This window comes from Podarcis vaucheri (genome assembly GCF_965113315.1).
Source record: "Podarcis vaucheri genome assembly, chromosome: Z".
Lineage (NCBI taxonomy): Eukaryota > Metazoa > Chordata > Lepidosauria > Squamata > Lacertidae > Podarcis > Podarcis vaucheri.
Window position 1 is genome coordinate 23,296,962 of NC_138758.1, and position 13,913 is coordinate 23,310,874.

General features: G+C 40.8%; 1 protein-coding gene across 2 annotated transcripts in view; it reads right to left on the reverse strand.

Annotated features, from left to right (window-relative positions):
- LOC309524095 (uncharacterized protein) overlaps positions 1-13,913 on the reverse strand; it is a 66,062-nt gene that overhangs the window by 10,654 nt on the left and 41,495 nt on the right. The window contains exons 3-4 of one of the 2 annotated variants that reach the window (XM_082208492.1): positions 8,464-8,524; positions 6,695-6,977 (exon numbers count right to left, since the gene is read on the reverse strand). In XM_082208492.1, the coding sequence (XP_082064618.1) occupies positions 6,844-6,977; positions 8,464-8,524 (195 nt within the window). In that variant the 3' untranslated portion in view covers positions 6,695-6,843. Of the gene's footprint in view, positions 1-6,694; positions 6,978-8,463; positions 8,525-13,913 lie in introns of those variants that run through there. The other variant, XR_014215779.1, reaches the window with a different exon arrangement.

The window sequence follows — 13,913 nt, forward strand, 5'->3', positions numbered from 1 at the left end:
TGAATCTCTTCTATTTAGTGAGATCATACAAATGAGACTTCAAGTAAAGCAAAGTGCTAGCAGGGAGAATGGTGTCAGATGACCATGCTACTGTCTCCTGCACTGTCTATGAGCTCGAGGGTAAACTTCTTCTTCTTTTTTAAAGCGTTTACTAATTTTCCAATAAGAACATCCAATTAACATATCAAATCAAATCCAATAAAAAAATAAAATAAAATAAAAAGTCCAATTGTCTTCCAAAGACAGTAAACTTCTAAAGTGGGAAGTTTCCTGTCCCTGTAGAAGCTCCCCACATTGTTTAGGCTGTGCCTAGATCATATGGGGGAGCCTCCCACATGACACAATTTTAAGAAATTGTATGGATCAAAGAATTTTGAGAACTGTGGTTTATTTCCTGAGAGCTGTTGGAGGATGCAATAATAATAATAATAATAATAATAATAATAATAATAATAATAATATTTTATTTATACCCCGCCCTCCCCAGCCAAGACCGGGCTCAGGGCGAGTAACACCAGGTACAAAAACAATTGATTGAAATACAACTTTAAAAACAAGATTAAAATACAGCCTCCTTTCAGTAGAAACTCAAATCAAAACTTTTGGGGGGATGAAAACGTCAAGTCTTCACCAAGGCTAACTATCCAGACTGGTCCTACGTGGGCCAGAAAAAAGCCAAGAAAATCCCCAAATAGGAGTTCCATCACAGAAGGAGAGAGGAAAAAAAGAAAGAGTGGGAGGGGATCGTTAATTCCAAGCCAAAGGCCAGGCGGAACAACTCTGTCTTACAGGCCCTGCGGAAAGAAATCAGATCCTGCAGGGCCCTGGTCTCATGAGGCAGAGAGTTCCACCAGGCCGGAGCCAGAGTTGAAAAGGGCCTGGCTCTGGTTGAGGCTAATGTGACTTCCTTAGGGCCCGGGACCTCTATGATGTTGCTATTTATGGACCTTAAGTCCTCCGTGGGGTTAAGGTACCTCACAGAGCTACAATTCCCAGAATCAACCCCTCTTCCTAGGAAACTCTGGAAACCATAGCTTTGTGAAAGCAATAGGAGTTTCCTAACAACTCTCAGCACAGTTAACAGATTATACCTTCCAGAAGTCTTTGGGGAAAACCAAGGCTGCCATTACAATTTTCATAAAAGCCACTTCTGGAACTGTAGTGGAATATAGCACAAGTTTAGTGTTCATTTCTGTGCTATTTGCTTCCAGAAGAAAGCCATTTGCAAATAATATGGGAGTGTGAAAATTGCACTATATTCCACTTTTGCAGTGTGTGGATAGCTCAAATATGTGAAAATTAGCAGCAAGGGACATGTTGTGAAAATGGAATAAACTGCCATGTGAATGCAGCTCATGACTGCCTAAAGTGGTATGATACTACTTTAACTGTGTAGTGCAGATGGAACCTCAGTTAAAATAATCAGCATATTAAACTGACAAGAAGAACAGTGGAAAACAACATTTTGGTGCTGCCAGTTGGGGGCTGAATATTGGCTGTTCAGATATCACAAACAGGAAATTGTGTGTGAGTGTGTGTGTGTGTGGTTTTTTTAATTTGTCAGATTTCCCTCAGAAACGGTAAATCCAGATTAAATGGCTGTAAGGGGGGGGAGGAGATATGGGCTGGCAATTGTTGTTGTCTCATAGTTTTTTACATAAATGTGTGACAGGATGGAAATAATAAGAAACATTAAAATAGAAGAACAATAACCTAAAATGCTCACCCACAGATTTAAAAAACAAACAAAAAACAGGTCCACTCTGCCCCATTAAAAGGATGACTACAGAATGGGCTATAGGCACACTCGATTGTTCTCCAAAGCAAGGACCAAAAGCCTGGGTAGATAAGCATGTTTTTGTCTGTGCCAAAAAACAGACTATGATGGCACAAGGCGTGCCTCCCTGGGGAACCACCATTGATAAGGCCTGTTCAATGTGTAGCCATCCTCTGTACCTCCCTTGGAGTGGCACATAAAGAAGGGCCTCAGATGGCCAACACATGGTCCGTGTTGGTACATGTGGAGATAGGTGGCCCCTGGGGGATTGGAGTCTTGAGTCACATTTTAAGGCCAGCGATGCCATGTGACACTGTGAAAAATATGCATGCTTGAGGAGCACTGATCCCTCAATGAACACCAGTGGTGGTGCCTATAGGGGATGGTAGACCAGAAAGCAGAGAGGCCAATGGCCAATGGAACCAGAGTCAGTGGTGGGCAGAGGCAACTAATTCTAGTTTTGTCCCCATCTTCTTCTCTGCTGTGTTGTACAAAGGAAATGCTGAGACAGAGGAAGAGGAAGCTGACAGCCAGGGCCACCCCATGGACTAGATGTAAGTAGGAAGACAGGCAGCTGGGGGCTGGCGGAGAGCAGACTGTGCCCTACAAACTCCAATGGGTCAGCCTCCCCTGAAAACTCCATTCATGGAAGCAAGCTACTTACTCTCCACTGGAGCATATCCTAGTAACCTGCAAATCCTTCAGCAAGCAGGTATGTGCATATAAGTGTTGCAGCCTTCCCCTACTAGTCATGATTTAAGGATGCCTCAGTGTTACTTTATTATATTTGCTTTGGTTTTATTTTTATAGCCACTCCTGCTTCCTCTAACTGAGAAAAGCATTTCTCCATTTTTATATTGTTCCTCTTTTCAAACCTCTGGGAGGTAATCAGTCAGTTCAGGAGTACTGAGTCAGGCTGAGAGATAGGGCTGTTTCCCCAAGGACCCATCTGAGAAGACACAGAAGTTCCTGGTGAACAAGGAACAAAACAGATCTCTTGCAAACAGAAATAACCGTCCAGCGGGTGAGCTGGGAAGGTGTAATGGGAACATATGATGGAGCATCTGTGATTTATTAGCTGCACAGAAAATGCATCTTTCCTGCACCAATTATTTTGCTTTCATCACTAATGAGAAAGAGGCTCAGGGGTCTGTTGCTCATGGCAAATTCAAACAGCCTCCCACGCATACTATGCATGCACATTTCTCATGCGCTGTTGCGCATTACATTAAACAACAAATAATACATACAAGGACAATTCATTAGGACAGCAGCAAAATGCTCAAAAATAGGGCTGGAACTAATTTGAAGGGAAGGAGGCAGAAACAATCTCAAAGCAAAACTTCCTTACTCAAATTTGCCTGTAAGAATTCAAACTTATATTGTCCCAATATATATTTCTCTGTGCGCATATATAGGCTTACTTTTCTTCTTCAACAGCATCAGCAGCTTATTTTCCCAGAACACCTCCCAACACAGGTATAAGCTGTCTTGACACACGTGCAACGTGTGTGAAAGAATGTACATTTGCACAGCTCATTGATCTGTGCACACAGGTGCACAGGTGCAGTAAGTGCTCATAAGGGCCTCTGTATTTCCTTTTCTGCAAATGCACTAGAGTCTAACTCTAGATCACCATTTTAGATTTAGCAGCCTATAACGTAGGGCTGCCATATTTCAAAAGGTGAAAATCCATACACAAAAGCTGTTGGGCAAAATCTCAAAACCAAAATACCTTTTAAGGAAATTCGCCAAAATTGACATTACCGACATGGGTTTTCTTATGTCCAGATTTCCCCGGACATTTCAGGGATTTCGGCCCGGACACAGTTTCTGACGGCCTAATTCTGGCAATGTCCGGGAAATTCCAGCTGTATGGCAACTCTAAGATAATGATGCAAAGCCTAGGGCCACCATGAGGATTGATGATGGTATCAAACCAAAATGAAATGAAGAAATGAGTGTAGCAACATCAAAACACAAACTCCACCAGTGATAAACATCCCCTATTTGATAAAAGATAAACACTTCATCAAATTACTGTAATTAATGCGATGTACAAGCAGTACTGTTATACATTTTCCCCCTTCTGGTGCAAATATGAATGAAACCATATAATCATTATATAATGACACACACATTTGATTCCCCATATTCCAGAATGCTATAAACAGGTAGTTTCCAAAATTTGCCTTTTGATGGCCTGAAACTTGTATGCCAAAAAAGATGCCCAAAAAGGGGCATCTTTTAGAGAAGGAGATATCAACTAATAAAGATAACTTTCTAAGACATGGTTGGGTTTTGATGAAATAGAAATCTGGTGAAAATGTTGCCTCAGATGCACCATATCTAAGCTGACAAGATGAAACTAAAACAGTTCTTTGGATCCCACAGTCCCCTTAAACTCAGTGAGACTTACTAGTAAGTAGGCATGTCTAGGATGGCACCTAACATTTTTTGAAAGTTCCTTTCAGATTCTAATCTCAAAATCAGCATTTGAACATATTCAGAGTTCAAACAGTTGATCATAGATTTCCCCCTGATATATGTTTCTTTGTAAGCAGATTGCCTAATATACACATTTTTGCAAATCAATTTCATTTTTATAATGCATTTGTATACACAATTTTCACTAATATGTCCATTTCCATACACATTATTTGGCTAGAAAACTGCATGGCAAAATTCAGAGAAGCGTGGTTTTGAATGAGGGCTCCGTTTCAGTTTGCATATGAAACAGTGAGAACTGAACTGAATCTCTCTCTCTCTCACCCCTAAATCTAAACGAGCACTATCCCTCCTATCAAGCAGAAACTCTCCTAAATTTCAGACACCATTGTCCACCATTCACTGACTGCTCTAAATTTAAGTAGGAACTGGAGAAATACTTAATACATCAGCCATACTTCTTCAGAAGAACAGCTGTCACTTTAAGGTTTCTGCATTGTTAGATGGGCATTATTCTCATACTCCGTCCAAAGTGAGCTTTTGCTTTTGTGTTGATACAGTGCTAGAATATATACCGTATTTTTCGCTCCATAAGACGCACCAGACCACAAGACGCACCTGGTTTTTGGAGGAGGAAAACAAGAAGAAAAAATTCGGAATCTCAGAAGCCAAAACAAGAGGGATCGCTGCGCAGTGAAAGCAGCGATCCCTCTTGCTGTTCTGGCTTCTGGGATAGCTGTGCAGCCTGCATTCGCTCCCTAAGATGCACACACATTTCCCCTTACTTTTTAGGAGGGAAAAAGTGAGTCTTGTAGAGCAAAAAATACGGTAATCCCATATCTGAGTACCTCTTTCAATACTAAAATTTATTTATCCAATTTTGTGGGATTCTGCAAGATGGATGACCCAGAAGAAACCAGAATTAGACTTTATAAACACCCGTATAAATTCGCTGACAAGAGTGTTTTCAAGTGTAAGATTGATTGTTATCTTCTCTGCTATTTTATACCACTTTAATTTTTGTACATTCTGGCATACATCACTCTCAAACTTGATAATAAATGGAGCATTGGATATGAAATACTTATTACAACAATCTTATTTTTAATTTTTTTAAAAGCAGTTTTTGTTCATGTTCATGAATTTAAGATCAGATCTTCATCAGATCTTCTGCTGTTTTATGCATTCTGTTTTAGTTTGGGTTGCTTATTTGTAGGTTGATCATGGTTGCTGTTTTTAGATATGGCTAAACAAAATCACATTAATTTTTCTCTCACTTGTAGAGCGTAGCAAAGTTCCAGAGCACTTTCACAACACCTAATGTCAGAACAAGCACAACTGACTGTATCCTAGGCTGTCCTTCTGCTCACAAAAGAATCTTCGGCTCACAAAATCTGATTTTGTTCCTTGCCATAGAACACCAATATGAGAAAAGTGAAACTAAATCCACAAATGTCGTTCTGCTAGTGTAATACACTTCATGGAGTTGCTTAAGTATGAGAATTGTTATTGAACCATATCTACCATGGTACTTTATTTTTTAGCATTTATGCAATGAACTACACTGAGATCTATGGTTGAACGGCAGTATACAAATTTAATAAATAATAATTTGTAGAACAGCAATCATGTCTATTTTCTCTCCATTTATAATTCGTTGGTTCCAACCCTATAATCTGGATCCAATGCAATATCTACTCAATGGGAAGTTCACACATTTGGGTAAGTGTTCTCAGTTAGGGGTATGTGTTTCTCACTGCATTGCCTTACTTCATCACTACAAACTTATTTCATCCCACCATTCATTTGTTTAAGGAAGGAGGGGAAACATAGGACTCTGGTGGCAGCCATCATTTCCACTACCATCCAGGACCAACTCAGAAAAATGCAACTTGCATTTTGAATGGGAAATGGCAGCTGCTAGAAGCAATGAATGAAGTCAGTTCTGCTGCTGCTGCCACCAACCCCCCCCCCAAAAAGATAACAACACAGGTAACGAAAACTGTGCCCATTGTCCTGCTTTTCACCCAACACACACAATGAGGCTCTTAAATGTAAGAAAGAGTTCTTTATTCAAGCAACTAACAGCACAGGATTAGGGACGCGGGTGGCGCTGTGGGTTAAAGCCTCAGCGCCTAAGGCTTGCCGATCGAAAGGTCGGCAGTTCGAATCCCCGCGGCGGGGTGCGCTCCCACTGCTCGGTCCCAGCGCCTGCCAACCTAGCAGTTCGAAAGCACCCCCGGGTGCAAGTAGATAAATAGGTACCGCTTACCAGCGGGAAGGTAAACGGCGTTCCGTGTGCTGCGCTGGCTCGCCAGATGCAGCTTTGTCACGCTGGCCACGTGACCCGGAAGTGTCTCCGGACAGCGCTGGCCCCCGGCCTATAGATGTGAGATGGGCGCACAAACCCCAGAGTCTGTCAAGACTGGCCCGTTCGGGCAGGGGTACCTTTACCTTTACCTTTAACAGCACAGGATTAGCAGCAGACAGAGTTCAAGAGGCACGATTCTGGAGTTTAGGGATCAGGCAAGATGTACACAACTGGACAGAAGCAACAAAGGTGTCCCAACAGTTCCCATGCCCTACCACCAAGCTTTTAAAGATACAGTGCGACGTCCTCACTCGAAGTACTTGCTCGCTTTGCAGCAAATGTGTACTTCTCTGGGCGATAAAAACACTTTAATTGTGCTCTGGTGTGCATTTGAATCCCTCCTGGGGCGGGGAAGGAACAGTCTGGATGCACCGCGAGTGTCTTAAGAGATAAGAAATGAATGAACGGGTAAGCATGCTGATCAAGCCTTAGTTTTCAGAAAACAGAGATACATGAAATGGCACGTGGCAACTCCTTACAACAGCAATTCAAGTTAGTTCATCTAACAACTGCTATCTTTATTTTTTATTTATTTTTAAAGTGCCTTTTCTTTGCTGTCAGAAGCAATACGACTTTCAGATGCTGAACATATGCAAACGCTTGGCAGGCACTTAGCCTCCTGTTAGAACAATAGCGACTGAACACATGCACTGGACAGCCTGTCATTCCCACGGTCCTAGATTTAAATGAGACTGTTGTGCTTTATATTGCTCATGGGGATATTCCTTTAAGATTGTAAAGTTTTAATGTTTCTGCTGGCTCAATTCTCCCCATCGCAGTTGGTTGACTTACACTGGGATGAGGAGACAATTGAGGATGCTGCTTTCTGTTCCGAGAACTTGTGGTTGTCATCAGTTTATATACCTCCAGGGGCACAGTTTGTGGTCAATAGAAAATTTCATTGCCTCCAAAAAGACTCAGTGGAGGTCCAGCTTCCTGTCCATTCCGGTCGGGGGATTTCATCAACAATTTCATTTGCAGAATTCCTTGATACTGATAATTCAAGATCAATTTAATTTAACTGTCCCAGGAAGAGTAACATAAGGAGTTCTTTACAATTTCCTGAACCGAAATGGTTTATATTACTAACCAGAATGTAGGTATTTTGGGGGGTTTTTTTAGTTGGGGTGTGTGTGGATTCTAGAGCACATTTTCCTAACTTGAGAGTGCTTACAGCATTCCCCCCCAAATTTATATGTTCTTTAATTCGAGTCCATTTATTTATTTAGTAAGAGATCTCCTTATCAACATAGTACATAATAAACAAAAGCATTCAAAAATTATAATAAATTGTATAAGCAGCATGGTTAAGTACTCCATAAAAGTGACTTAAACATGTCAGACACTAAAATCTCAGTGAAAAGGGTGAGTTTTTAACTGGCATCTTAAATTATGCAGAATTGGGATGAGACACAACACAGTGAGAAGGTCATTCCAAAGGAATGGTGCCATCACTGAAAAGACTCTTCTGCTTTCACTTGAACTACAAATGAAGATACTTGTAAGGAAGAGGTTTGGACCCCAAGACAATTTAAGGAAATGAATGGAAGCAAATTAATCAGTGAAAAATTTCCCAACTTGCCCTCTTTTGCCCACCCTCAGTGGCCACAACTACCACTAGAGATGGGTACACACTTTCTGAGATAATATACAAACTGAAACACAGCCACCTTGCAGAATTTGCACCTCTCTAAAAACTGCAATGCAATCCTCCAAAATTGCATATGAGCATGCATAAAAATGCTTGTATTTGTGAAAATAACATACTGAAATGCATTACATTATGGAAAATTTCTTTGTGAAAATGTGTATATTAGGGGGCATTGCCTACAAAAATGTGTAAGTGAGAGGAGAAATTAATACGTACTAAAATGCTGGTCTTTCTTCAAGAAAATGCCAAAATGATGCAGAAATGTGGAGAACAGAACCTAAGACAGGAAAAAATGAGAAACAGAGAGACTCAGAAATGAATATATTCACCCTTCCCTTTCCTGTTTCCTGAACACTGTGGAATAAGACACAATAAATGTTCTTTCTGTGAACTTTCTTTTTTTTATTTTTATAAAATTTTTATTGGTTTTACAAAATTTTTATAAACACAAACAAACAAAAAACCACACACAAACAAACATGTATAATTTCGTGTCCTTTTTTTCCTTAAACCTTACTTCGCCGACTTCCCCATACCTCCCCTTTCTGCATTCCAATTTCCAAAGTTATTTCAGCAAATCCTAACACTTGATTTTATCAAATTTTTCCCTTATTCTTTTCTTTTACTTAATCTTTTACAGCTGTAACCCCCATTTTCCCCTAAAACCTCAACATTTTAACATTCATTAATTTTGCAATGTTTCTTAAGATAAATTTTGAATTTCTTCCAATCTTCTTCCGCCGTCTCTTTCCCCTGGTCACAGATTCTGCCGGTCATTTCAGCCAGTCCCATATAGTCTATCACCTTCATCTGCCATTCTTCCAGAGTGGGTAAATCTTGAGTCTTCCAGTGCTTTGCGATAAGTACTCTTGCTGCTGTGGTAGCATACATAAAAAAAATTCTGTCCTTCTTTGGCACCAATTGGCCGACAATGCCCAAGAGAAAGGCCTCTGGTTTCTTAGGGAAAGTACATTTAAGTACCTTTTTCATTTCATTATATATCATTTCCCAGAAAGCCTTAATCTTCGGGCACATCCACCAAAGGTACCTTCAGTTTCTTTGCATTTCCAACACTTATTATCAGGCAAATGGTAAATTTTTGCTAGCTTGACTGGGGTCATGTACCACCTATATTACTGACTGCTCGACTAGAAATTGTTAAAACCTAGAAGCCGACAGTTAGCTTAACCTTTGAGCAATGGCTCCATGAATTTTGGCACATTGAAGGAAAATTAACATTCCGTATAAAATTAGCCAAAGGAAAAGCAAAACCTTTTGACCTTTTTTTCTACCTGGATTCCACTCATGAAATATGCTAAGGGAGAAATACACATACAAGGCTCTTTTATCTGCTTTCCTGAGACTGTTGAACACCAGCTGAAATGGCTTTTGTCCTTTGCCATTTGGACGCTGTAATTTCTTTTGCTTTGGATATCCTCAGGAAGCTTTTCAACTGCTTGTTCTACTGTGAGGGTGGGGTGGGACTTACCTGTTTCTATATTGTTATTTTCTCATGAAAACCAATATACTACACAGTATATACAGTACAGCTTTTGGGCAGGGGCACTCAAGGGTAAGCAGTACCGGCACCCAGTTTTCCCTAGAAGAAAAGCACTGGTTTAAAATGTGGCACTCGTAACAACTTCATGGTGAGTACCGGCACCTTTTTTCTAGAAGAAAAGCACTGTACATATCTCTCTCTTATAATCCTGACCATTGGCCCTGATGGTGGGGCTGTTGGGAGCAGGGCCATTTTAAGCATATCCGGCGCCATGGTGCAAAGCTCCCTCTGGCAGCCCACCCCACCCATCGTTTCCCAGAGTTGTCGACCTTTTTTAGGGAGGACGGCACTGCCAGCGGGGCTGGAGGAGGTGGGCAGTGGCTGGAGGGCAGCTCCTCTGGTGGGAAAGAGGCGGAGGCTGGACGTGGTGCCTCCCAGTTCAGCTGACTGCTTCATGTCATGGAGGCTCCGGGCACGGTGCTGCTTTGGCACAGGTGGCATGGCGGAGGCAGGCAAGGGCGGTGAGCTGATGCCGGGAGGCAGCGCGTCCAGCCTCTGCCTCTTCCCTGGCACCCTCCAGAACTTGGTGCCCTGGTGCCCAACACCACTAGCCTCTAGGGTAAGATGCCCCTAGTTGGGAGTCAAATGCATACAATATCTGGGGGACCTCAGGCCCCACATCCCACATTACTCTAGTTCTCTCTGCCCAAAGAGTCACTTGTTTAGGTTGGCTTTAATGGGAATTGAAAAAGAAAACAATTTTGATGCTGTATGGTATCTATTTATATTCCTAAAAAGAAAAAGAAAAGCATGCTGTATAGCCCCACAAACACCATATGCCTCTATGGGGCGAGGCCACCGTATCTGTGTGGGGTTCTTACTGCCAAAAGTGTCCCTTTTAGGAGTCTGTCTCATTACTTCTGCAAACGTTCGTTGAATCTTCTGCTTATTTTAACTGCGATAACATGCTTCACACAGCTGTTGTTGTTCTTTGTTTCTTTGTTGTTCATCTTGTTTTTATGTTGCTGTTTTTGAAAATTTAATAAACACATCTTTGAAAGAAGGAATTCTGGTTTAGATTGATGAATTTCACTCCAATTAACTCCAGAACTGAAGCAAGCAGAATACGTCATAGATCTCGGTTCCTCAAGTTCCTTGACATATTTCGGCAAAACTGTTTCCCTTACACTTATGCCTACTGAGAAAACACTGCCAAAAAGAAGAAGCAATTCTGATACAATCATAGGTATAATTGCATGAGGCATTTCATTTTGTTTTATTGGTGCACACACAGACAGGCACCCCTGCCAATTAGTAAAACATAGCACAAAAGAATCTGGATGCAACTGGATGCACAATCACAACAAAGTTGTTCTCTTGCTGAGTTGTATTCATGCATATCTGCACACTGGTAATGAACTGAAGGTTTGATAATTGGTGCTGAAGTGTGCATGTGGTGCCTTATATACATTCAGAAATAAACATCAGAACAATTGGGATTGGGGATTACTATTCCATTTATTGGTCCATTTTGTTTTAGGCAATCCAGGACTCCCAAATGTGGGGTTTGATGTTACCTCTTGAAATTGCACTGCAGTTATCAAGCAGTTGCACTATACAGACAAAACTGCATAGATTGAGAACAGGCCTTGTGGTTTGATCAATGCAAATTTACTTCCTTTGCTTTTCAATTTTCCTTTTTTGGCCTATTAATCCTAAATTTCTGGAGAACTGCACTAGCTGTGAGAAACAATTTTTTGATACCTGAAAATCCCAAAATAATATTGTTATATCACCTTATAGACCTTTGTCAATTAAATGTATTCGTCTGCCACCTAGTGGGCATTGCTAAGAAATGTGTGCAGAGAATGAGGATAAATGAAGGCATAGAGTCAATGAATGTTTCTGCACCACGAGTAAAGTGGTTGTGCAATGAAGACATAGTTATAGAAAGAGAGAGATAACTTGTGAGCATTTTGTTACTGATAGTGGTTTTTATTTGAGGGTGGTAGAGTTAAAAAGAGCTGTGATTAACAGTGTATAGCAGAAGACCATGAGACTGTCCCAAGTATTCTCCAAAAGTTGATACCTGCTGTTTGCTTTCTGGGGAAAAAGACTGGGGGTTCTGCTGAGACTTAGAACCAATTTGTTAGAACCAAAAAGAAACTACTGGTCTTGTCTGGTGGTTTCTGGAATCAGTGCAAGAGTATTTGCCCTTTTCCCTAGGAAGTTTGGCTTGCCTTATCTCCCCATAGATATTTAAGGAAATCTGGCAAGTCATTCAGGTGACTGAGATTGGCTACCATTTGAAGCATTGTCTCTCAGTGGTAGAGCATCTGATTTGCATGTATTAGGTCTCAGGCTCATTCCTTGACATCTCCAGATAGGCTTGGGAATGCCCCTGTCTGAAACGCTGGAGAGTCTTTTCTAGTCAGTGTAGCTGGATCAATGGTTTGACTTGGTATAAGGCACCTTCTTTTGTACTCATTGAGACTGATGTTTAAAGACACTCTACTGCGTGTCTCTCAATAAACTTTCCGTTAACTGAGCTACTTTTGTCAAGGTGTGTGAGTTAGTACTTTTTACTCCAAGTACTGCCAGCTGTCTTGTTTGAAAACAGTGAGAAAGTGACCACTGTAAGCAGATGAAAACATTAGCAGAATTTTAATAATACTCATAATAAATGCTATGGACCGTATGGAGTAATACTATGGATTATGAAATAATATGCAGTTGAAAATGTTGACAATAGGACCCATGGAGGGGATGGTGGGAAGTCAGGAGATTCAGAGAACTATCTAAATATTTGGTATTGTTATAACTTTACACTTGTAAAATCAAATAAAAAAATATTTCAAACAGAAAAAAGAAAACAGTGAGAAAGCATACTCTTGTAATTCCTTTATGATATTTTTTTTGCTTGTTTGTTCACCCCCACCCACATAAAAGAAAGAAAAAGAAATGTCACTATTGCAAAGGATGTAAACATGCAGCCTGCTCTAGCTATGTGAAAAGAAGTTGCAATATTACCAGGAACAGCTATGGGATGCAAACAACCATTTTTCTGCTCTCAATATCTCCCTCTCTCTCTGAGCACCCTTGACTGGACTGCCTTTGCCAACCTGGTGCTCTCTGTGTATTTTAGGCTGCAATTTTCATCAGCATCAGCCCCAGCCAGCACTGGCAAAGGTTGTCCTAGCTAATTAATAGTGTGAGAGCTGCTGTAATAACCAGATAGCTAATATTATTGAACTGCAGTTTTCTATAATATTCTACTGTGGTTTTACAGATTCATTGCACACACACTTGCTATTTTTGTAAACCACTTAGAGACTATTTTTTGTATTTTATGTCTTCATATTTATCATCTTAGTATCTGGTGTCTTGTTGTTTTATATTTAGAATTTAGTGTTTTGGACTGCAACTTTTTGGGGTTTTTTGTTATTTCTGGGATGGGTTTTTTATGTTTAATATTTAATGTTTTGGACAGTGACCTCCATCAACCCCAGCCATTATGTACTGACTGGGGCTAATGGAAGCTGAAATTCAAAAACCATTTGAGAGTGCCAAGCTGGCAGAGTCTGGACTAGAGCTAAGAAGAGTGTCTGAACCTTCATTTCCACTATAAGAGAACAATTGATTGCAAATACTTGCAGATAAAATGCAAAGAGGGGCAATAAAGAACCCAATGGCATTAATTTTGAGCAACTAAAGCTGCAATCCCAATACAAGCTTAGTATTCCATTGAACATGGATGTCTCTATTTTCATTGGAGAAATGCTGGAGGATGTGGCATGATGGAACATAGTTGGAGGGTATGACACAATGAAACCTATGTATACTGGGCAGATTTACCATTTCTTAGACAAGGTAGCAGGAGAAGAAAATGACAATTTCCCCCTGAAAGCTGTTTTTATTCCTCTAGATTTTGCCATTGTTGTTGTTTAGTCATTTAGTCGTGTCCGACTCTTCGTGACCCCATGGACCAGAGCACTCCAGGCACTCCAGTCTTCCACTGCCTCCCGCAGTTTGGTCAAACTCATGTTGGTAGCTTTGAGAACACTGTCCAACCATCTCGTCCTCTGTCATCCCGTTCTCCTTGTGCCCTCAATCTTTCCCAACATCAGGGTCTTTTCCAGGGAGTCTTCTCTTCTCATGAGGTGGC